At 41.9% G+C, this 25,965-nt stretch overlaps 2 protein-coding genes across 5 annotated transcripts in view; one reads left to right on the top strand and one right to left on the bottom strand.

The window, feature by feature from the left end:
* Positions 1-3,423: 3,423 nt before the first annotated feature.
* FYCO1 (FYVE and coiled-coil domain autophagy adaptor 1) overlaps positions 3,424-25,965 on the bottom strand; it is a 42,249-nt gene continuing 19,707 nt past the window's right edge. For all 4 annotated transcript variants that reach the window (XM_009812466.2, XM_059819150.1, XM_059819149.1 and 1 more), the window contains 4 exons: positions 10,546-10,641; positions 8,400-8,610; positions 6,986-7,095; positions 3,424-6,542 (listed from right to left, as the gene is read on the bottom strand). In XM_009812466.2, the coding sequence (XP_009810768.2) occupies positions 6,461-6,542; positions 6,986-7,095; positions 8,400-8,610; positions 10,546-10,641 (499 nt within the window). In that variant the 3' untranslated portion in view covers positions 3,424-6,460. The remainder of the gene's footprint in view (positions 6,543-6,985; positions 7,096-8,399; positions 8,611-10,545; positions 10,642-25,965) is intronic.
* Positions 21,544-22,581, top strand: CXCR6 (C-X-C motif chemokine receptor 6). The gene has a single exon (XM_009812455.1). The coding sequence runs from the start codon at positions 21,544-21,546 to the stop codon at positions 22,579-22,581; it is 1,038 nt and encodes a 345-aa protein (XP_009810757.1).

Here is a 25,965-nt window from a genome sequence, read left to right as displayed (position 1 = left end):
GGAACTTGAATTTCGGGGCCTTCTCAATGAAGGTAAGAGCTTCTTTGCTCTGCAAAATGTGGTGGGAAATTTTCATGCTTGGTCGGCAAGTGAAACTGTTGAGTGTGGTGAAACGGCGATGAACTTTCAGGAGTTTGGGGCAGCAGGGTCGTCCCTGGGTCACGCAGGTCCCGCCCTGAGTCAGGCTGCTCCCCGCGGCTTTGCCTGGGGGAACTGGGGGACAGGCATCCCCTGGGGTGGGTTTTCCCTCGTGGGGTCTGTCCCGCCGGCGCTGCCTGCAGTCCAGCAGCTGCTGGTGGCTTCCCAGTCTGCCAGCGTCCCCCCAAAACTCGCGGGGAAGCTGCCTTCCTGCAGCCCCTCTGGCTGCAGCCTCATCCCTGGTGGGGTCCCTCGCTGCCAGCCACCACGCAGCAGGGACTTGGTCATGGAGATGTCTGCTGCCATTGTCGCCTCCTCCATCTGCCAGGGACCTCTGTCCTCCCGCAGCCCAGCTCCTTGCGGCTAAACCCTCCTGGGGCTGCTCTGTCCCTCTGCCCTGAGGTTTTAGCTGGATTTATCCCACCGAAATCCCTCTCATGCCTCCCTAGAGAGTCCCCAGCCTTCAGCTGATGCTGGTCCCCGGAGGGCAGGTTTCCCCGAAGGTGAGGGGTATTGCTTCCCCTGCCCCACGGCCCCTCACACCTCCCATGGGACACTGCCTGCGCCTTACCGACAGCTCCAGCAGGACAGTTACCAAGCAGTTGTTGGAAGGCCCAGGAGACGCCTGAGATCTTACACGGCTACCCTCTCCTCTCTTTAAGGCCATTTTTTTCCAGATGTTCCCAGTTTTGGGTTGCAGTCTCCTCTGCTGTCCCTCTGTGTTGTAGGAACAACTCCGCTTGTCTCTGCCCTGAGCGTTACATCGTCACCCTGAGACCCTTCAACTCCCAGTCCCCACCTCAGACTTCTGAGAGCCAGAAGCGTGCCAGGAACCCAGATTTCACCCAGGCGGGAACCGGGCCAGACCTGCCCGCTGGCCAAACACCCCCAAACTATGCAAAGGCTGGGAGCTGTGCCATAGCGGGGAGCGCGACGGCAGTAGCTTCGGGTTGTCGTTGATTCACTGCGGTGAATGGCTCAGAGGTAGCTGCGACTGCGGTGCGGGCAGTCACATAGCATGGCGCCAGCCTGCTTGTGGTACAAGGAGAGGAAGTTAGGAGAGCCGATGAGAAACTTTCACTCTCTGCGGGCAAACCTGCCTAACTGATGCCTGCTCCTGCCTGAAACAGAGACGTGCTTTATAAGTATCTCTTCCAGAGAGCAGAAAAACGATGGAAAGGCGTGAGAGAATGGCGGTGGGTGCTGCAAGAATCACTGAAATCACAGTAGATAAAGTAGCCCAAAACCAGAACCATCGATCTGAGTTTGGTGTGTGCAAACCCACCATTTCCAAGTATGATCTGCATGAAGTATCCATCATTTAACTGACCAGACACTGTAGTCCAAGCACCACCAAGTGCTGCCTGTTTTTTTCGAGCCTCCTGGGCCATATGTGTTTTGAAACCTTATATTTGGACTTCTGAGCATCCCTGTGACATTTCAAGGGCTAATGGAGAGGATACCGCTGTCTCGTGGCAGCTTCATGTGGTCCCCACAGCAAAACGTTGTACTGGGTGTGCCAAGGCTAATTCTTGGGGCAGAGGCCAAGGAACAGGTGGGTTAAGACCCTACATAGGGCAGCACTAGGGCTGGGAGAGCTTTACCCCTAGCCCCAAAGAAGGGAGGAGATACTGTCCAGTATGGCTAAACATGGATTATTGGAGATGTAGACAAAAGCTTTCAATAGCTAAAGCCTCCCCTGCAGAGCTGTTGTTCAGCAAAGTACGGTCACTTACAGGTATGTTGCAGGGCCCTTGCACCGCGGCTAGGCTCCACTGGAGACTCTGTCCCCGTCAGAAGCCTTTGGAGCAGGGGCTGGTGCTGCAGCAGGACAGGAAGCATCGCAGCCTCCACCCCAGCAAGAAACTCCCGTGAGGAAACAGAAATAATGGCTAAAAGAAGTGATGACCAGTTGTGACAGGGACCGTTGTCCTCCTGACCCCATTCGGATGGCCCCAGCAGCTCAGAGGAGCCTATGCGTTTACCGCGTGCCCCGGGGCTGGGACTACAGATGCAAGAGTCGACGAGGGAAGAGTGCCTGCGACTCACACAGCACTTCTTGCCTTCCCACAGCCATGCAACCTGGGAGTACAGACCTGGCCAGGACCTGGGGAAAACCAGATGGGAGCTCTAAGCTGAAGGACAATGCTGCTCGGTGTCATGGATGATAGTGAGCGTAATTGCTGTCCTTGAGGCAGCTTTGTTTTCACCTCTGAGGGGAAGCGAAGGCAGATGAAGGTGTTTCTCCGCCCCGGGGCTCTGCCCTTGCTGGGAGAGGCCTGGCTGCTCTAAGCCACCAGGACACGGTGATAGTTCCTCTAGCATGGAGACTGGCTCACTTCGTACTTATTTAAGGATCTCCACTCTTGCTCTGTTGTACTGTACAGACGTGCCCTTTGTCCACCAGCATAACTAACTATTTTCTATTTTTCTTATTTTGTAAAATGTTTTCCTGCTTAGAAGTAGATCATGCAGTCGTCTGATTTATCTTCCAGACAAAGCTATCTTTACAAGGCAGATAAGCGACACACATTCTCAAGGATACTGAATTTTATTTTTTTCATTCCTGAGGTTAAAAAAGGAAAAAAAAGCATCAAGAAACATTCCAGTACACAACCGTCTACATCTCTGTAACTGTACAGACGCTGGTATACATAAATCTCTTTTTCCCCCATCTGGAGCATGACGTTTGATGTGAATGGGGTTTGCAATTCTTTGGCAGTTAGGACCAAAAGATGCTTCTGAACAAGTTACAATCTCTGTGATTGAGCATAATTAAAACTATAGTGCAATTTCAATTTTAAAAAAGGAGCAAAGTCAGGCTTTTGTAGCTTTGCTATTCTGTAACATGGTACACTCTCGTGCAATACATCTCTGTGATTTTTCATAAAGCAACGCTGAGTAATGTTGAGTAAAGGAACACTGTCATTTTATTAAAACAACTATGTTCTTTCCTTTGTATAAACCTCTACATAACAAAAAATATTACTCTCCATTGTTCCAGCACCCAGGAAAAACACCCAATTGCTTTTGCTGACCACAGTGTATACTCTCTATGTCCAACAAGTGTGACATCCCCTTCAATTAATTTTATGATCAATTTTAAATATTTATTTTCTCTCGATTGCAATCCTGCAGATAATAAAAGGCCAATTCAACAAATCACCTGAGCACCTGTAAATAAACAGATATATCAGCATCCCTGGCACAGCTCACATGAACAAGTGCTTTATGAATGGAGGTATAAGGTGCTTGAATGAAATAATCTCTTGCACAAACCTACGCTTGTGTTAAGTCCTTTATTAGGTTTCCATGGCTCCAGTAATAAACTGTCTGGGACATTCAAACAAAAAGTCGGTAATAATGACAGATTCTTTACTGTCTTCTCTGCACAGCTTCTGAGGTGGAAAAGACTCCTCTTCTAGCTGACATGATGGGATTCCTGTTCTTGAACAGTTGCTTTGAACAGTTGCACTCCTGTCCACTTCTTGTGTCTTACCAGCTTGGGGATTTCCTCTTTTGAAATTTTTTCTCCTTAAATACTCTCCTTGGTTAGAAGCAAACCTTTTCTTCTCGTCTTTAAACTACAGGTTCTGGCTCCCACTCTTAGTCCTCTTTCAGAGAGCAAAAAAGCCATAAAACTACTCTCATGGCACAAGAAAACCTGAAGAAAAGGTACCATAAAGACTCAAATGCTAAATAGAAACAATCCAGTGTTTTTATTCCCCTCCTCCCAAACATATACTTCAGCCAGCCTCAGGACCGTCTACATGAAAGACTTGCAGGGAAACATCTGGCTTACTAGATGGAGCCAATTACTTTAAGAGTTACATAAACAGTGGCTTAAAAATACTTGCCATAGGATGAAAAAATGCTAAGAACTAGGATGCAGAGAGGAAATCCAGAGGTAAGTCTGTCAAATAATCTTGAAGGGATGTATTTCAAATACTTTTGAGCAGAGTTGTCATGTTTTGGCCTAAGATACTTGACAATGTCCCTTTACCTTACATTTGGCATTTTAAGAAAGATATCCTAGTTAAGATTAGTATTCTAACTAAAACAACAGCAAAATGCTTTTAAAAACCACACCTAAAAGCTTAAAAGAAAACTGCACCAGACTTCAGTAACAGCTCAGTGAAATTGCATAGCATATGGTACACAGTACTCCATTTTTAAGCAATAAATAATCTCTTCTTGCCTCATTAAATATAAAACATAGCTTCAACACTGAAATATGCCATAATTCATGAACCGATCCATGCGCCGTTTATTGCCAACTCTAGTCTCTTGTCCATCTCATTTTCATGCACACAGCCAGGTAAGGGTTTAACTGTGTTGCAGCCTGTTCACTCAGGAGAGGGAGTACACCAGCTCGCACCTTCCACTGACCCCTCTGCCTGGCCGAGGCTAGGGAGCACACCACCAATATGGGGAAGAGGTGTCTGAAGGGAAGGGAAAGCTATCAATGAGTCAGATGAGCCAGACACCTAAAATCTAGGTGCTCCATGATAAGCAGTCATTCTTTCACAATCTTTTAAGATCACTGTATTTGTACAGTGTTAACAACTGGAATGAATGATTAGCAACCTTCAGCTTTATCTGCAGTATTCTTTTCTTTCCTATAATCAGAAATTTCCCTCTACCTCAGCTACTACTGTGCAAATGTCCAACACTTGTCTTGTGATCTCCATCTTTTAAACAACCAGCCTTTTGACGTAGAAGGAGATCTCCTATGGGTAATGGATTGGACCAGCAACACATAAACACCAGCTGGATTCTCCTGACTTCCTTCCCTAGTTGAGCTGATCTCTCCAATTCCCTGCTCTTGTTTTTGCATTTACAAGTTTGCCCCTGCACTTTCTTTCCCCTCCCCTAAATCATTTGCTTCACCTTGTGCTTGCCCTTTTTTCTTCCTTCCCCTCATGTTTTATTTTCTGTCTCCCACCATGACCCCTGTATACCAGCTACAGCTGCCACCAAAAGTCTACAGGGCTCTTGGCAGGCTGAGCTGGTCTACTACCAACTGCTGAACTAAAACCTTCCAGGTCTCAGTTTTCCTTGGGAGACCAGTAACTTTAGAAATCAGACACATCTAAAATGATGAGGAGGGCTGGTTGGGAGAAAGAGCTTTTCTCCTTTCTCCTGCCAAAATGTTTTGCCTTTCCATCAGAAGACAGGGATTCTTAAGAGAAAAATCTGCTTTCAGGTATTTTGACGAAAAGTTGAAATTCTATATAGAAAGCAGACAGTTTGCATGGAAATTTTGTATAAATGAGAACCCAGACTTCCTTAAAAGGCAGCGTTCACAGCCAGCTCTGTCCCCAAATCTGAGATGGAAAGTTAGCAGTGGCTAGGGCAACTGCAAGGGTGAGGAAAGGGGCAGAATACACCAACACCGGGTGGAGAGCTCATCAGGGCTGGATATGCATTCAGTTTTGGATGGACTTTTTGAGATTGATTCAAACATTATTGCTACGTTCCACATGGTCTAGAGAGAGAGACTGCTGATCTCCTCATAAACTGTGCTTTCCTGTGAACGTGGATGACTAAGGTGCTAAAGCAGGAAAAAAGATTGCTCCTCTTCCTAATATCACACGGTAAGCAGTACTTTATTCTACAAATGATATTCCTGATTATGCCACTGGTACTCACCATAAGAGCTGACTTCAGTGGACCAACTTACAGAGTACGGTGAGCGAAAGTGAAAGGAGTTGCTGCTTTGTGTTGTATTGTTTTGTAACTGTACCAAAGCATTTGTAAAAGCCAGACTTACCAAATCCTAGCCCAAAATGTAAAAATCCCCTATGTTTGCTGTTTATAAAACTTGGAAAAGATAAAAAATTCTAGATGGATTACAATATATGGCTGCGAAGTATTGCATAGTTGTTGTTCTGACTGTAAGAGCAGTAGAGCAGAACAGAAATGGTTATGTTTACTCCTTAGTGAAGAGGTCAAGAAAAATAGGCATTTTTCATTAAATTTCCTTTTGAAGGATATTTTTTGAAGAAAAGTAATTCAATTTTCAGTAGAGAATTTCAGTTTGCATTTAGACACCCCCACACTTATTTTTCTCCCCACTGAAAAAATTTGGTTATTATTGACCTGTTAAATCAAACAACATGGCTTTTCAGCAATCTGTACACAGTACAGAACCATTAGTGTTCCTAAAAAGGCTTCTGTTTTTTAGTGTATACATGTTCTCTAACTGCATTATAACTATTGCATAGTTTCAAAGTCTTCAAACACAGTGGTAATCATAATGCTTACATGTACATAAATAATAGCATTTCTTTAAAATTTAATTAAAAGTAACACAGTATATTCAAGGCTGTGGAAAATCACTTCCATCATAGATGACAGGTCGCTCGACAGCCAAGTGATAAAACACTCTTTTTGAGATAAACCTGTCAAGGAAAAAAAGAGAGCAAGATGACCACATTAGCTGAAGTCAACTAGACAGGAAGCCTTAAAAGTGTATTCAGTCTTTCAGTTTATATGCAGGCAAAAAACTGACTGTTGTTAAAAAGAAGTATGCCTGCGCAAGGGCTGTCACGTCTGTTGTTAATAAGATGATAATCCTGACTAAACTGTTTCGGAAAGAGTCACAAATTACTTGCTTACTTCTGTTTACCTTCCCAGAGATGAGACAGAAGAGTGGAATTCTGCTATGGGGGGAGAAAAAAACCCAAACAAGAACAAGAACCAAAATTCAGGCTGAAGATCTTTTGGCAAGCCGGGACCAATTTCTCATACTTACTTCTGAATGGCAGAATAATGGTACATCCGATCAGTTCCATGGTCTGTAAATCCAAGCTTATTTCACCTTCTACACACAGCTAGGACCTACCTAGAGAATGTGTTGTCAAATATCAGTGTGTAGATTCCAGAGTTTCTGACTTTCACCTGTCCTCTGATAGTTTCCTTATGAGAGTTGCAGCGGGTCATAGGAATAAGAACCTGGAATCCAATACAAATCAAAATGAAACTTGCTATTTGCCCTATAAATTGAAATTTGCCTTCAGAAAAATATTTAGACATGAGCCATCTTGAAACTCCCAAAGGACATATGTGCCTGCAAAACTATTTATTTTCACTGATTAGCATTAAAAATTGACCCAAACTAAAATCTCAGTGAGACACCTGTTTTCCTTTGATAACCTCTTTACAGCATTAAGCTATGGCTATAAATCTCTCCTTTAGAGACAGAATTAAATCCTGATCTTTTTAATGTTAATCTAAGCAAGTTTACTAACATCAGCAGTGCTACATTAAATCTATACAAATATATCCAAGAGCAGGATTTAGCTAAATATGTCTTTTAATATACGCTTTTATATTCCCCGTATTATAAAATAAGCTTTCTCAGCAAATCTTAACTGTTTATCTAAGCTTACAGCAAAAGTGTGTGTAACCATCTATCTTGCTGTAAAACCCTAGCAGAGACAGTCGTCAGAACAGCAGCTGATGTAGGTCAAGGACGACCCTGTAAAACCCGAAGTTATATCAAATAGATCTATCAAGACAGAAGCAACACTCACTCTTCATTCGACTTTCAGATTAAGAAAAAAAAGAGATTTTACATGGCATTAGTAACTGTGGAGCGAATTAACGCATGCTATATAAATGTCTTATTCCCCCAGTGAAATCACAGCCTTAAGAGTTCCCCCTACCACAGTGGGTTAAACCAACAGCTGCCTTGTCTTCATTAAAACTTTGCAATTAGCTGAGTAACATAGATTAACTTAATCCATAATCCTCATAAAATATGGACAGTGCAAATAAAAACTGGTACCTTGGGCACTGGCAAAGCGATTTTGCACATCATCAAGGCACTTAAATATATGCTTCACTGTAAGAAATGCAGGTAACCCAATCAATTTATCTGTCTCCTTGTGGCCTCTACTTAAGAGCCTGGCAAGATCAGCCCTAAGCAGTTTACAAACTAAGTAATATTGAGGAGGGAAAAAAGAAGAATTTTGCAGACTTGGACTTCTATTTTTTGCTTAAAAATAGTGGGTGAATTTCAGATGTGACCAATAGAAGCTAAATGCTTTTCAACTCAACTTTTGCAAACAACATTAAATAATCAAAGATGTAGCTCTGTCTACAGCAGAACTGTAGCTTAACTGGGGAAACAAGTCTTTAATGCAATAGCAACTGGCACTCTTGTGGAGAGCTCGTAGCTATACTTGCTGATTCCTCTAGGCGGCTGATTGTAGTGTACTACAGTCTCCAAGGCAGTAAGGAAACAAAGGCCTTACTTTGCACTGATCCAGTGGCGTGTCTTCTGATTCTTGGTAGACAACGCTGAAGGATATGCTTTTAGGGTCTGACGAAAAGATCCAGCTAATTGTTAGGCCCATCTCTGTAACAGTGATGGGAATGATACTGTAGGTGCTGGATTTAATGAACAGCTCTCTGTTGCTTTCTCCAAAATTTAAGATCTCTTCCACTGTAAGGGGTAATTTGATCCTGTGAGGGAGAAAAAATATAATTACTTGAAGAGATCCAATCTAATTACTCAGACAGAAACAATAATCATTGCTTCTTTATTTTCCATCCATTTGAGGCAGACTCTACCGAAACTTTGGGACAGGTCCACAACATGCAAGAAAATTCAGCCTTGGATGAAGGCAAGAACTACAGAAAAGATGACTGATATCAAGCACTTTCACTGCTCTGGCAAATGTGGATATTATTCACTTACTTATTTCATTTTGACTAGAAAAATCTAGTGCTTGAATAAAGCTTTTTAGAGTTACTATGATAAAAAAAGAGTCTGCTGCCCTCTACTGTTCCTTTTAAACAAAACCAAAAAATAGTCACCTAATTTATTCACCTTTCTAGATATCATTTGTACAGGAAGTAGGGATCAGGAGTACAGAGGGGACAGATGGATGGAATGTGAACAGCAGCTCTGTCTAGATTCTCTGAATCACGTAAAGCTACAGCTTGGTCTGTTTTACCCAAGCAAGCTGCATAAAAGCTGACTCAAAGTACTTTCAATTAAAAAGGAAATTCTTAGCACCTAGATGATCCTGAGTCCTGAAGCATTGTATTAGCTTACCTCATTCTGATATGTATTTCAGACTGCAAACAGTGAGGCCCTTAAATAGGAGAATGCTGCTTGCTTTCTTCAAGGGAAACCTGTAATTTCTTAGAGCTGTGGATCTCATCTACATTATCCTGACTAAAAGTAATCTAATGTATCATTCTTTAGGCCAAATAAATTGTTTCCAAATCAATGAGCTCACAGTAAATCACAGTACTGTGATTTGTTTGTCAGCAGCTATCAAAAATCAACATTTACCAGAAGATATCACACTGTCACCATGATGATTTGCTGTTCTAGAGTAAGGAGGAGTTCAGTTTCCAACCATGACTACACAGTGGTTAGGGATCACAGCTGATTTATGATGATAACTATTGTACTCTGCCCAGAGAGAAAGCTTTATATAAGGTTTTGCTTACCTTGTTACTTTTTCCTCTTAGCTGAAGTAACTGCTGGGGTGTCTCAGGTGATCTTTGATTTTAATAAACTAACGATCACTCTTGGTTCTGCCCTACAGCCCAGCTATGATTTTAGTTACTGCTTCATTTACCTGGTTCTCTGAACAGCAGCAACAAGGTTGAAACATAGACTAATTTATCTCCCTGCAGTCAAAAGTTTAAACCCTTCCCCATAACTAAGCCAAAATTTCAAAGCTAGGCTTAAGGGGAGAGTGAGCAAAGGGGAATTTCTCCAAGTCATGGGCATTTTCGTATGTTAGATTCCCTTCTTGGCTGTGCAAGTGACATGCTGTATTGCTACTGCATGTAACTATTAATTTCAGAGCAGGATACATGCAGAGAATTGTGTGCACACAGTTCACAGCAGTTGAGCAGAGGCTCAGCTGAACATTTTATGCTATGGCATACATCAACCAGAGCAGGCAAGACAGTTTCTGTGAGGCTGCCAATAAATAATAGATGCATGCTCCAAAAGGCAATGAATTCCCTCACTGTGACAAAGGTCCGACTAGCACAGCACTCCCTGACTTTCCCTTGCTGTTTCTTTCAGAGACTACTAGAACTACACAGCCTTCTCTCTAAGCTCCCTTCCTGTTCACAGCACCTCCTGCAATAAGAATAGGAAGGAAGGTTTTCTGATCTGATGTGGACCCAAATCTTTCCTTCTTATTCCCCACTTGCACCAAAGTTTTGCAGGACTGAAGAGAGAGGACCTGGCTCATTGCTGCTGCTCTGTGTAGTTGAGCTATACTCTCTGCTCTTCCTCAGACCAAATTCTACTGCGGGACACAAGCAATCAGCTCTTCCAGGAGTCTGCAAGACTTGTGCTCACATAGCTGATCTCTAAGCTCAGCCTTTATTCTTTCAGCCTGGTAGTAATGAAACTGTTCTGCTTACATGATTTCTCCTGACTTCAACAAGCATATCTCAGCATCTTGAGCAACTTGCCACTCTTCCGATTCATCAAAGGTTGAAGAATTACACATGCTGTTTCTAGGACAAAGAAAAAAAAGGAAAGCCATGATTCTCTGAGTAGTATGTGGTCAAATACCATCTGCATGCTGATGCCTTCCTAAAATAGAAATGTTTTGGTAGTCATGATGCCAAATTCTAGAATTCTTATTTTGTGCATTCTAGTGACAAAACTGTCCAGGCAAAACTGCAGCCCCATTCTGCTAACCACTATGCACAAATGTAAAACTGTTCCTACCCTAGTTTCATGAGCTAAGAGGAATACATACGTCCAGAACATCTCTTCAACAGTCTTAAGATAAATTCCCTATTGAGATGCTGCCAGGTTTTAAAGATTCCCTGGCAGGTGGAAATCTTGATGGAGGGCAGACACAAGCAGAACAGTCTGGACTTGTCCCTTAAACAAAGCTTGCACAGAGATATGACATTTGCCCTGGATTTAATCTGCAAGGTGTTTTACAAACATATTATCCAGTTCCTTACTCTGACAATGGTACACAAAACATATTTTATTGCTGTAGAATCACTACCATGTATCTTCTTTTCATACAAGGAATACTGGATGATTCAAACACAAATACAACGAAGAAGCTGTCAAAGGATGACAAAGCAGAATGCCTCCTCTCCACCATGGTGTGTCCAGGAAAGCAGAGGAAGCAGATGGAAGAACCTGCCACCCACTCCTTACCTCAAAAAGGGTGCATGCTCTGGGTGAACCCTGGAGTAGCACCAGCTATGAATTACAGGGCTGGGACACAGAGAGAAGAATGAGTTTGAGAGTCAGTAAACAAATGCTAATAGTTACCAAGTAAGTTACAGCTTCTCTAACTGATACTTTGCTTCTTCGCATCTCAACATATTGATAACTGAGACAATTAGGCTGTCATTCCCAGAAAAATGCCAAGGATTCTTATATACAGGGAACCAACTGGTTGGTTCCTTCCAAAACCCAGTGGAATTTAATAAAATGTAATATCACTTATATGTGCTTCTGAACCATCAAGTGTAATCATGTAGCAAGAGCATAATTGCCACACATCCTGTAGACCAATTCTCAAAACCAATGCACGGTTTAGCATTTTCTTTTAAATCCTACAGGGCCTTGCTCTACAAGCAGCACTGCTGAGTAGCAGAGCAGGAGAAAACATCTCCAGGTAACAGCAGCTTCAGCTTGTCATTAGCAGCATCTGAATATACTGTGTCAGCACATGCAACCCCATGTGAGTTTAGAGGTGTGACACTATTGGTTGGAAACAGGAAGAATTTACTGTTATGACTGCAAATCAAACTGCACCCACTGTCTACACGTTTCCTGAACTCATAAAGCACTGTTAGCTGTGGAATTCATGTTCTCTTATTCCTGTAGCCTCTTGGGTAACTTTTGACTTCTTCAGAGTCATACCACTACCGTTAATACCCTAAGGAGACAGCTGTGACCTGCAGGGAAGACTCAAACCTGTGACCAAGTGCCAAAACCTGAGCTATAACGAAACACTACCTGCCAACTGAAACGTAGGAATGACGTAGTACATGTTGGTCCATAAAGGTTAATACAACATCTATGCAAATACTTAGCAAGTGACACACATAATGTCATTGTTAACTATCTTTATACAACTAGATAAGAAAACTGATTCTGAAAAAAACCCTAGAAAACGAAACTGTAGCTTGTAAACCTGTACATATATTTTGCTTGCACAGTAGGAACAGCAACGGACTTCATCCTGTGATCCACAGGACTCTCCCCTCCCACCATGACAGGTACACAGCTTTAATTTCACAGCCTTGAATTCATACAGACCAAGAGAACTACAGGACTCTAGGCGTCCCAGAAGTATCAAACGCCATGTTTTATTACGCAATGCCATTAGAGTTCCTTATTTAATCTATTAACTTCACCTTTCTCTTGGGACCCTGAAATGTAAATTAAATCCCAGGACCAATACTTTTTCCATTATCTCCTCTAACGTGATTTTCCTTATTCCTGCTGCTGCAGCCTAGCACATGGTTAGGTCTTTAGCTTGCCACTTGGCTGCTCTAACCGATAAATTCACTGCACCTACTCACCTTGGGCTAAGGGAACGCTACGTCTCCTACTTTGTTTCTTAAACTCAAGTGCATTACAATCACAAAGCAAATCCTCCTTCTGTTTACGATATCCCATTGAGTCCAACGGTCTAAACTGAGGTCTGGTAGCCTATGTGGGAAATACAAGAAACACAGTCTCACGATTTAACTGCAGCTCTTGTCCCCCTGACAGGAGAAATTATTTTTGCATGACCTATTCACACTAGGTGGCAGCATTAAGGATGTTCCTGCAGCTTGTCAGGTCCCCAGCTTATGAATATGCACCCTCTGGTGTATCTATTAAAATCCAGACTGTTTCTCTTCTTCTTCTTTTAAAAGTGAAATGAAGTGGGGCTGAAAAGCAGGAAAAACTGAAGCATGGAAAAGACACTACAGCAAGAAGAGAACAGCTCTGGTTCAGCATATCCTTGAGACACAGATTGATGGAGGCTGGTAGAGCATTTTGAAGTATTACTTCATGTTTGTTCTGTTCTTATGCTCTTCCTCAGGTATCTGCTGTTGGTCACTGTCCCTCAGCTGGATGGTCTAGTCCAGTGTGCCTGTTCGTATATATGGAAAGCATTTCTTACAAATGATACTAAAAATATTGTGACCAACATCATGAATGGCTTTGGGAGTTAGAAATAAGAAGTCTGTTTCAGAATTAAAACCTGAAGAAAGCTGGTTCAACTCTGCCCTCAATAATTTTCTGGTTTTGTAAACACCAGAGCCCTAGCAGCTGTAGCTATGTGGCGGAGATGTTGGCTTCATGTGGCTGAGCATTGAAATCCCGTAAGCCATCTGCCTGTCAGCAGCGCAATGATTTCTTGAGAGAACTCCAGTTGTCCAGGGCCAGAACCTTACTGAATTGTGTGAAAGCCAGAAACCTAAAATGGAGAGTGGAGGCTGTACAGAGCCCCTAACAACTGCTTAGCCCAGCAAGGACCTCTGCAAATGTCTCTAATGCCAAGAAACAATCCAAGGCGTTATGCTGAAGTGCACCAATGATTCCCTGGGCCTGCTGTTACCTAGCAGGTCAGACCCATCCCAGGCACCCTAACTTACGTTATCAGCCTTCCTCTCCACCCCAAAAAAGAGAAAGAATAAAAGAAAGAAGATGGTGAAGAATCAGAAGAAAGAATGCACAAACAGCCCTTGGCACGGGTAAGAAGAGAGGCGTGATTTGGGATGGAGCATGAGGGATATAGAGCTCACTGCATTTTTAACAGGGTGCAAGACAGCATCTTGCATGAAGCAGTGTGCATGGGTGGGAAGGGGATGGAAGGGTCACAGGTGAACCCCGACTTATATAGGAAAGCATCATGCAGGCAGCTGATGAAAAAAAAATGGATTGGACATGAAGATCCACCACTACGTGCTGTGGGTGACCTGCATATTGGTACATAGGAAATCCCAGTCATTTCTCAAAAAAAAAGTATGATTTAACTATGCTACATCCTGTATGAAAAACAAACCAACAAAACCCAAAAGGACTCCCCTGCCTTAAAATTGGTTACACTCTATCTGTAAGACCAGAGGCAACTGGTGCATACAGAGAAAGCTAGAGAAACAATCGTGACAAAGAGATATTTCTGTGCTCCAAGGGACAACATGCAAAATCTTTTGAGATTTTTTTAGTATTGTGATATGGAAGAGGTTTGGCAAAGGCTCTGAGAGGAAGACAGCTTTCAGCCGTCTGTCACATGCTGCATTTGCAAGAGGTTCAGGTAACAGGTTTCAAAATAAGCAATTTGGGATTACCAGGGTGCTTTCAAGTCACCTCCCCAGCAGGAGGCAGCAAACAGATGAATATCAGAAGCAACACTAGAAATACTGGCAAGCGACTGCTCCAAAGATCCTAAATACTGCACACTTGGTATTTGCACACTTGACTTGGAGGTCACAAAGGTTACAACCAGCTCTATGGGTAACCCTAGCTTTTTTCAGCTGTGAGGTATTTCCTCCCAAAAACTAACTGTTTTTTTCTTAGATACCTTCAAATTTTCTCCTTGCGTAGTTCTTTAGAGGCTATTACAGGGAAACTGAGGCAGAATTATAGGAGAGATATAGCAGAGGCAGTTTCTGGCTTGGGTTTATGCCACTATCCACCAGGAGCCCCAGGCTCTTTTGGCAGAGCTGCTGCCCAGTCCTCAGCGCCCAGCCTGTACCTCTGCAGAGGCTGCTCCATCCCAGAGCCTGCAGGTTCCCTGCAGCCGGTGTGGTTTCTGCACACAGGAGGCTTCACCACTATACAACTGAACGTTCTTCAGACTGACCCATCTAGGAGTAACAACTAGCTTCTCAGCCCTCTCCCTGAGATAAACTCATACAGTCCACCTCAATTTCTACCATCATTCCTAGGTTACAGTGATAATTCAGTCATGCTACAGCGGGCCTCCTGCAGGCAAACCGAGGAAAGCCATCCAGTCTTACAGAGCTACATGTATCCAGATAGACACAGCAGCAGCCCTCACCATTCCTATGCCAGAGAGGACTTCTTCGAGAATGCCATCAAAAAATAGCTTATGGGATCACAGTTTATGAAACAAAGGAGGAAATAGGTCAAATTACAGGTAGGCTAGTAAGCTGAAATAAAAGTATCTCTGAGTTTCTTTTGATCCCAACTGCATGATAAAGGGTTGAATACTGCTGATACTGCAGATTTCTTTGGTAAAGAGTTTATTAGAAGTTACACAGAAGTGATCCCGGGATTCCTCGTGTATGAATAAGGGCAAATGGATGTTGGGAGAGTACTGGTCTCCATAGGAAGGCCACCCCTGCCCATACAGTCTGAGAAAGGAGCATCTCTGCTGACTGAGGAAGCAGCAGTTGCAATAAGGTCACTGAACTAGGCTGACAGAGTAGCTCAGATGAACTCTCCATAAATGCATGATTAAGACATTTCAAAAGCAACTCTGAACACTCTCTGATTTTAAGGAATTTTAAATGGGCCTTGTTGGCAGAAAGGGCCAATTGCTGGCCCTCTGCAACACAGTGGGAACTTTATCTTTTCTCAAGGCAGACATTCATGCTGATTTAGGGTGTGTATGCTACCACATAGCTTAGCCACTGCTTTATCATCCTCATACCCTATTCTGCATCTGAAAATAACTGCTAAAAGCAGGTGGCTGTTGCAACCTACTGTTCCCCTGTTTGACAGGAACAGTTTGTGAATATTTAGCACCTTGCTACAGGTTTGTTGCTCGGAGACAAAGGAATACCTTTACCACATACAATGTACCACATACATGATACCACATACAATGAAGCACAAGGGAGAACTCAATTTTAAAGAGCATTACAGGGCCTTGCACTTCTTGTGCAAGTAGTCTTTTTTTCAGTAAATGATGCTGTAGGGTTAAGTCAAAATTGGTGTTGTTTGTTTTTACACACATTGGCAGGTACCAAAGTCAAGTACTCGGAGGTACACGCATACTGCTCCAGAGGACAGAGTCCCAGAAGCACTCCAGCTACTGTACCACAGGCTGCCGCAGACATCTAACTGCATGGGCTAGTTTCTCTGAATACTGCCTTCCTCTCTCACAGAATCCATCCATGAGTAAGACTACTACTTTTCTACACTAACCACCGCTCCTGAAGATGAGTCTCCAAAGGCTGTCAAGAGTAGCAAGGCTCACTAGGGAAGTGAGCACTAGGAAACCACCTGAAATGTTATGTACACTGCATGCAGCGCATTGCTTTATGGGATGTGCAGGTACTGGGCTCCTCCTACAAAGGAATACCAACGGAAAGGTTAAATGAAATCTACAGCTCACACTGAGTTGTGGTGATGGCCAGGCATGTAGTTCAGTTACAAGGAATGCACAAAAGATATCCCTAATTACAGTAGGAACAAACAACAGCAGAGTATCACTTCATTGAGCAGCATCACCCAGGAACCTCCACTTCCCTGCACCCTCTCAAGAGCCTCCTCACAACTATTTCTCTCCCAGATCTTGTATCCATAGGCTGTTAAGTCAATTCCCTCCCTTGCCTTTGCTGCAAGTGAAAACAGTCACCCCTGCATAGGGTAGGCCCCCTCCGGCTCCCTTGTAAATGTATGGAGGCCCTCCCAGCTTCTTTCATTGACTCTGAAAGAAAATTTAACACATGCACCAACTTTAAATAGGGCTGAGATTGCCTTAAAGCTAAAAAACTGACTTGGGGATGGTCACCAACTCAGTATCTTTCTAGCCATCTCTAGCTCATCTCAGATGGACAAAAAAACTGAGAAATTGTCACTAGAGTATTTTTGCCCCAGAAAAAATAGAAAAACTAGAAGGAATTGGAAAATCCAGTATTGTCACAAAATATGCACGAGTGGTTAAAAAAGGTAAGTGGTAAATACAGATTAAGTTTTAATTCTGCAAATAATTTTTGAAAAATCAATTTGATTCTGGACATTTCAGATGAATGGCCACATGTAAGTGAATTTGAACTGGATCTTGAGAGCACAGCTTGTTTGTACTGTCGTGTCTGTAGTAGTATCACTCAAGAATCAAAACAAAGGAGTAACTTCACATGGTATTGCTTTGGTCAACAACAACTACGAAAGCTGTGAGGCAGTGGCACAGGCATCAGCACTGATAAATAAAGCAAACTGCTGCTTTCACATTTCCTTTGAAAGATAAGATGACTGCGTTCCCCCAAGACATGACATCCTCTAGTAAGTGAGTATTTTCTTGACTTCAGGTGAATAGGTGCACAGTTTAAAAAACAACAAAAAAAGCAACTTTAACATTTAGAAATATTCAAACTTGAAAGATTTTGTTAGTATCATAGATATCCTCCATCCTGATATGCAAAATTTAAGAGAAAGGGTGGGGTTTTATTCAGACTGTTGAAGATACTGATTTTGCATTCTAGTTTTGTAATTAAATCTTTTCTGATGCCTTGTTATTGCAGCAGCTCTTTGGTTTACACTTGCTAGCTTCTGAAAAAGGCCTTTAGACAAATTTTTTGGATATCTGGAACTCAGAGGGTGTATGTTTATTACCTCCTTTCCACTTACGCTCCAGAATCTGTTTTTCCAACTGGTATGTGCTTGAAAACCTCTCATCTCTTTCAACAAATATATATGAGAGATAATTTCACCTTTTCCGATTACAATCTCAAAACCGTTTTGTAATGAAGTTGGTTTATTTCTAAGCAAGGCACATGGTAATGAGCATTATTTACCATTTTTCTGTTTATAGTCTGTATTTATTGTGATGGCAAATCATGCTGTTTATTATTATATGCTAAAATTACTTTTAATTTAGATTTATTTTAAAAAGATTGATCTATATTAGATTTTCTGTTTGGAACCCTGAGACAACAAGAATGAACAACTGGCAAGATCATTATTGCTGCTTTCTACACCCTGCTTTTCAGATGCAGCTACTAAAGCAGGATAGCTGATCAGCACAACAGAAATTAGACCATGGGGACCAAATGGGGAAAAAGCCCTGTAACACTGAGACTACCAACTCCTGGGATACCCAGTTCCCAGAGTGACGGAAATGATAAGCAGCCTTCTTCTGGTGACAGGAGGAGAACTACCTACCTATGCTGGGGCAAACCAGAATAGCATGTTCTGACTCTCCATTATTTTGCTTGCATTTCCATTTCATCAATTCAAGAGTTAATTGTAACAGAACAAGACCTCAAAGCAAATCCTGTATTAACATGCTGGACACTGCATGGCTCTCTTTAGCTTACTTTTCTAGCCGTGATGTTGTTCCTATCCGATTTAAACTTCCATTAAACTTCTGAATCTTTTTAGAACCTAGACTCAGTCCATACAAACTGTAACAACACACTTCCCTGCAAATAAACTCATCCTGCTCACTGTTCTCCTGACCAGGGAATCTTCTTCCTCCTCCCTCGCTAACAAAATGCTTTCCCGCTATCCACTTCAGGTAGAAAGATTACTACTGTTCTTTCCTTTGAGGAAAGCTGGAATAACTCCATGACCACTCTGACAAGGCGTAACAACTCTGAAGTTTGAGACATACAATGTGGATTCTAACTTAGGTGTGTGAGTAACAAGCAGGATACTTTAAGACTTTCTGGCTAGAAAAATATCAGGTAACATAATAACAATGCATCATGAACAAATTAAAACCTTTTTAAAGGAAATTGCTGGACTTTCTTTCTCTTAAAATTTACCATCCACTGGCGGGGGAAAAAAAAAAAAAGGAAAAAGCTTACTGGTCTGTATTTTAGTGGACTGGAGAGGTTGGTCTGCAGAAGATACAGATCTCCCTCTATATTTTTAACTTCCATACCAGGTTATACCACTTGCAGCTCATTTTCAATAGTAAAGATTGAAAATATTTGATAGAGGTGGTCAACTGATCCAGAAACTATTCAGCCTTATAATACAGGATCAGCCTTTAAGAGAGCTTTCTTGAACAACTCTGAACTGTAACTTCAGCTTGTCTGGAACACAACAATTGAGATTAAAAAGTTTTCAGCTTTAGCAGCTCTTTCTCAGCTCCTTATTGCTCTCCAGCATAAAAAAGAAAAAATAAAAAAAGATTTGGGCTTCAACTTTCCAATTTGCCTCAAAAAGAAGTGTACAGTTCTGCAAGGTAAACCTATTTTTATGCATGTAGGACCTTTTTTTTTTTTTTTTTTTTGCAGAGGGGTTGGTAATCAGTCAGGCATTTAAGACTCATTTCTCCTGCTGTCAAACCAAGAAGGAACTTAAATGGCTATATTCCAACAGGAGAAAGAAGGAAAAGAAAGAAAACTTAAGGCCTTTAAGATCACAAGAATGTAACATGAAAATAAATTTCTAGAGCATCAGTTGAAAGGTCACTTTCAACGACTCCCATTAATCCTTTGCTATCTGTTTGATGGTGTCAGTCACCTCATCTCTTTCCTAAAACACGATCCATAAATTCAGAAATTAGGAGCCCAGCTAACTCAGAAATGTAAAGAACATGACATACTAAAAAACATTTTTAACTTAGAAAGATCTCTTCTGCAGCATTCTGTTCTCCATCGATACGCAGATCTGCTCATGTCAGCATGTGGGAGAGACAAGAATATCAGAAGCCAATGTGTATATAAGAAAATTATTCACAGCTGGAGTTCAACAATTATCCTAGCCTGGCTTCCATATGAAATCCATAGTAAAACTCCCATCTGCTTTCACCAAAACCAAATTAGGGTATTACTGCCTGAATTTGAAAATTCTTGTGAACATTAATGTAATAGGAAAGATGTTTTTGAAAAATATTTTGGTCTGTCCAGAGAGTGAATGCTATATCTTATTATGGCAAAAAACTATTATGGATGAAAAGCGGGTATAAAAAATTCTTCTTTTAAAAGAATCAGTAAGACTCTTCTAAAGGCTAATTTCCAGTAAGCTTGGACACCAGAAAGAACTGTACTATTTTAGTAAGGCTACTAATGTAATGTTATGTTGTCAAACTACATAACTGAGTACATGATAATTACTTCGTTTCAGCTTAGAGGAAAACACCTTTCATTTACAAGAAAGAGGCAAGAAACATCAGCTGACGGCTGTTGCAAAGAGTACGTAAAATAAACCACAGCGCTTCCATTTGTTTCAGTATACTTTGCCTTGATGTCATTGAGCCTAACTTATTTTTGCTGGTTATCTTCATCCTGTGCTTGGCCTCCATCTGAATTGAAAAGCAAACTATTTTACAAAGAGCCAGTAACTTTTCAAAGGGGCACGCAGTTTTATAGTACGTCTCTGGTGACTAACAAGACTGCACTGGCTCTGCTTCTTGGCCCCATGGAAACTACTTTTTCGGGTAACGTTCAATCTGCTGTACGTTATAACTCACACAGGCGTGGCCTTTCAGCCAATCTAAATGATTCAGAGGTGAATTCTGCTAATCTTATGCTGAGTAACATCTTGTGCTATGATTAGTCTCACAGAAACATGTTTGTAGCTCAAGAGAGAGGACATTTAACTTTAGGTTAAATCTTTGAAAACCCCACTAATCTGTCTCACAAAATATTTTATTTACAAGGTAAACAGCTTGCAAATCTGGTTGTTACTGTTACAGCTGTTACTCTTATGCACTGGCAACAGCCCTGACAGAAAACAGACCCTTGCCTTGGAGAGCTGACACTGTGATACTGCATCAGCTCTCAAGAGGGGGTATGATGGAGGGGGGTTGACAGAGAAGTGGTCACTCCTCTTTCTGACAGTAATACAAATGTTTGAAACGGATTAACCAAAACCAAATGGTGACGAGACATTAATGAGAATCCTCCAAGTTTCCAGTAAGTCACCTGAGAAGGGGAAAGGAAGAAATGCCACCATCTGATGATGTGACTAACACCTAAACAATGAGCTAAGGCTGAACTGAACCACAAGCTCTAAAGCACTCTCTCACTGAGACTAAACCCTACTTTTCAAGACAGGTCCAACCCAAGCCAAACAACTCTGATACTTAGAGCCTGCAACCTGAGCCTAAAGGCTGAATTTGGCAAAATGAATTCTGCTTCTCTCATGGGTTTCCCCAGAAACCCTCAATCCAAACATTAAACCACTGATGTATTTGAAAGCTTAATCCATATTCTGTTTTCAGAAGCCTCTTTGTAATTGTCTTGTTTATGCTTTTGAGTCCCCGTCAGTATAAATCTGGTAACAGATGATATGTTTAAATCCACCAGCTGTTGTGTTTGGGTCTTGACTGTCAAGACAATCCTCTTCAGCAAATAAATATATTTGCTTTTGTCTGTCATGGATGCTTTACTATAACTCCTTATCTGTTAGCACTTAGGATTTTGTCTGTCTCATGGATGCATTAGGATTTAATCATTTGCCAAGTAAAAAAAAAAATCTCAATGTGTCTCCTTTCAGGCTGCCTTTAAAAAGAAGGCAACATGGCAACTACAGATGCTGCTAACTTTTATTATAACTTCTCCATCATTGATCCCAACGAAAACGGAAGTGAGAATTTTCACAGATTTACAAAAGTCTTCCTGCCCTGTATGTATTCGGCTGTTTTCACCCTTGGGCTAGCAGGAAACGCGCTGGTATTTGTCATACTAGTTTTTTATGAGAAACTGAAGATGCTGACAGATGTATTTTTGCTGAATTTGGCTATAGCTGACTGGGTCTTCCTTTGGACACTGCCATTCTGGGCATATTCTGCTGCTCAGGAGTGGACTTTTGGCACTGTGGCATGTCGTATTATACGGGGCTTGTATACTCTGAACTTGTACACTTCAATGTTAACTCTAACGTCTATCACCTTTGATCGGCTTATTGCTATTACTTTTGCCACCAAAGCACATATGTGTCAAACCAAACGAATGACATGGGGCAAATTAATCTGTGTCTTGATCTGGGTGATCTCACTAGCATTTGCCACACCGCAGTTTATTTTTAGTGAGGTGATTAGTATTGATAAGGCAATATGTCAGGAAGAATACCCAAACCATCACACAGAACTGGTTCTTGAAGTGATCCAAGTGACCCTTGGCTATTTTATTCCTATGCTAGCCATGATCATCTGCTACTCACTAATTATTAGAACCTTACTGCACGCCAGGAGTTTTCAAAAGAACAAGTCTTTTAAAAAAATATTTTCTGTAGTTGCCCTATTTATTCTTACTCAATCACCTTATACTTTCTTGAGACTGATAAAGATCATAGACTGGAGCTTTAACTTGAACAGCAGCTTTGAATATGCAATCATCGTAACAGAAGCTCTTGCTTATTTCCATGGCTGTCTTAACCCTGTTCTGTATTTCTTCATGGGGGTGAAATTCAGGAGGAACTTACAGAAAATTATTAAAAAATCAAGATGTGTCAAACGGCAAGTTATGGCTAAACAGTGGCAAACCACTGAAGAGGAAGGCTCTAAAACTTTTACTGCCTCAAATAATGCAGATGCAACAAGCATGTACCCACTATAAAACTGCCTAGAAAATCTGGCAACTATTTACAGCTTTTTTTTTCTTTTTTAAATACTGAGATAGGTAGCCTGCATGAAAGAGGAAATACAATCCTATTAGTAAAGACATTGTGATCGGCTTTAGGCCAACCTATCTTAATCATGATACTTCAACGTTTCCTGCTTTTCCTGGTCAGCGCTGAAACTAAGACAAAGCTGGTAACTGAGTTAACTGTGCAGAAGATCTTCAAAAGGTGTAAGAAACAATGAGCTAAAACTCCGTTCTTCACGACCTAAAGCTAACTTGGACTTCATGACTCCAGAGGGGCTGGAGACATTCACCAAACCTCCGGCCTGCTAGTTTTCCATTAAAGGTGTTTGTTAACAAAAGCATTTATGAGTTTTGTTTCAAATATACTACAGATTTTAGTTCAGCTTATTCATTTCATGAGAGTTCCTGCATTATAAACACACACATTTCAATCTTCATGCTGGGTTTCATGTGCAGTTTGGTTTTTTTGTGGGTGTTTTGTATTTTTCCATTTGGGAGAAAGTCTCCACGCACACTCCTTTAGCATTCATGTAAAATTTCTGTAATAAAGCAGCATTTTCATCTGCATTCCATCTAATATCGGGTTCATGGTCTGAATTTCCCATACACATCTTTGTATCTTACTTCTGATAACAGAGCTCATGTTGCCAGATGACTAGACCCTCTGTCAACACAAGGGATATCATACTGTACACGGACTTTAATGCTGAGCAGTGTTTCCTTAGACACAAACTCTCACACCCTAATTCCCACACATTCTTCGCACCATGACAACTTTCCAGACTGTTTTTCCTGGTGTCCCCTTGGCACCCTGGTTCCCTTGCCATGAAACTGTGGATTCCTTAGTTGTTCTCTTTCCTTGTTCCTGCAGTCCCTCCTTTCCACCTCTGGCTTTTTCACTTCCCAGTGGGACGCAAAAAGGTGTGCAGGGGGCAGTGCAGACTGGGGCAGAAAGTATGCAAAAGCTCTTGCAGAGAGTAGCAGAACAGGGGTGGAGACTGGAATAGGGAAAAGAAAGAAGGGATGTTGGAGAGGAGCAGAGGGAGGGCTTTATGGAGCTATGGACTGCCTGAGATGAAGGCAGGGTTGGGTCTGTCCCAAAGGCTGAAAAGTCATTTGCATTGCAGCTTTGAAACACCAGTTTTAGCCTGTTTCAAACCATTCTTGCAATAACCACACTCACTCTGGATGTTCCTTTCCTCCCCATTAACACTCAGTCCTTCCTAAAAGATCACTGCAGCTCAGTGGTACCTGAGCCTTTTCGGCACCATTGTGTCCATGTCACCTTTTTCTTCCCTTAGATAACAGCTGCTTAGGCAATCCTTTCCTTACTACGCAATCTCTCTTGTTTGTCCCATATTGAAATGGTGCAACATCCTTAAAACTAGGAAGGAACGTGCTGTGCTTTCACGTCTGTGTGGCAAGTAAAGCTGCTATCCCAAAACACAGCTGCAAGGCAGGCTTTGCCAGCAGAGGGTGGTGAGAGGTGCTCCTGTCCCCACTCCTCTCCCCAGCTGGTTCTGCATGGGACAGCGAATGCTTCAGACCACATGCAGTTCCCCCTTTTGGCTATGCTGGCACCCTGCCTGGCCATGTGAGTTGTAATTAGGTCAGGAAAGAGTGTTATGAGTCATTAAGAAAAAAAGAACCCAAACCAACCACAGTGCAGACAGGCTGAGATGCTCTTTCTACCAAAAGCAGTACCAAGGTGTGAATAAACTCTTTGTTTCCGTACCAGGGTAGAGGCAATTTTTTTTTTTTTTTTTTTTTTTTTTTTTTTTTTTTTTTTTACACTTCTGCCATCTATGATTCTGCTGCTGCAACATTTACTGCACTGCTTTACCCTGGGGACTTTGAACCACTGCTATACAATATTCTGACCTTTGTTTTAGAACACAATCTGCAAATATGAATGTGTTAGAAATAAAAGAGTTTAAAAATACCACATTTCAAAAGAGAACCCATGAGCCTTGACGCAGCAGGATGTACCGCAATTGCACAACTTATCTCAGCTGCTCACATTAGGATTTCAATCAGGTTGCTCCAAACTCACATAACAGACCTGAAAGCATGAAGCTACTGCTGCTTAATCCTAACCTTTAGGAAAGAGCTGCTTCAAGGTCAGCCAGAGTTACGCTGGTACAGCATCTATCTTACCTTGCCACACACCTCTGCAGCTCATGACCAAGATGAGCTTTATTTGATTCTCAACTAACCGGTACCAATACAGGCAGTCTCTCAAAATTTGCTGTTATGAAGTAACGCCATTGTAATAATTTCATGTCATTTCAAGGAAAGAACTACAGGGGTAGGGTTGAGTGAAAAGAACAAGTGAAAAATAGAGTAACAGTACAGTAGATGCCAAAAGGCGGACAAATAGAAAAGAAAATGTCCTTAAGATACTTCACTGCTTTGAGCACCAACTCACATTTCCAGTCCAGCAAGGACCCAGAATAAGGTAAGGTCAGTGTGAAAATCTCAGCCAGACACTCAGCCAGAGTAAGGCTGTAAGAAACTATATCAACAGAACATGTCTATCACAGATCTTCTCTCTATTTGGACCAGCCAGCCTCCCTTCTCTTCCCTCTCTTGGCTGCTCATCTCCCTCCCTTTTAGAGCTGCACCATTTAGTTCAAATCTCTGGCAAAAAACTAATAGCTTGGACTACTTTCAGCAGAATCCCAATAGAGAAGTCTGGCCTGAAAACTTACTTATTTGTATGCATTCCTCAGACATGCATCTAGCAAGCACAATCTTAGATCCTTTGTGTCTTCCCCAGGCACAATATCCAAAGCAGATCCTACCCCATATATTCAATTTCATGCAAAGAGAACATTTTTGGGATGCCAGTGGATTATTATTTATACTACAAGACTACCTGAAGTCTCCACATAGGAATCAGGCCACATTTAGCTGGACACTTTCATAAAAAGATCAAAGGTCTATATGAAGTCAAGGTGGTCCACCAGTCCAGTATGGCCAAGAAATCTGTAGCAGTGAAACCAGTAGCTCAGAAGGTCCCTGAACTGCAGATCCTTGGAAAGGGATATTATCAGTACATCTGCTATGGGCTGCTGTCAAAGACAGGACAGGGGGTTAGCGGAACACTCAGTATACGTAGTCCTCACCACAGAAACAAGCAAGAAAACTTCTGTGCTGTCATAATCAACACTGCACTCTGCTTTTTTTCTTCAACACATACCACAGGTGCCACACCATCATCTGACTCATGTATGAGTTTCTAGATCTCTCCCGTAACACAAAACCACACAATCAACACAAGATGCTCAAGTCATCCACAGTGTAAGGCGGCCATTCTCCTCTCCAGTGTTCAGGCTAGTGAGATCTTTCAAA

This window comes from Gavia stellata, chromosome 6 (genome assembly GCF_030936135.1).
Source record: "Gavia stellata isolate bGavSte3 chromosome 6, bGavSte3.hap2, whole genome shotgun sequence".
Lineage (NCBI taxonomy): Eukaryota > Metazoa > Chordata > Aves > Gaviiformes > Gaviidae > Gavia > Gavia stellata.
Note: the sequence above shows the minus strand (reverse complement) of the source record. Positions and strands in the feature narration are given on the sequence as shown.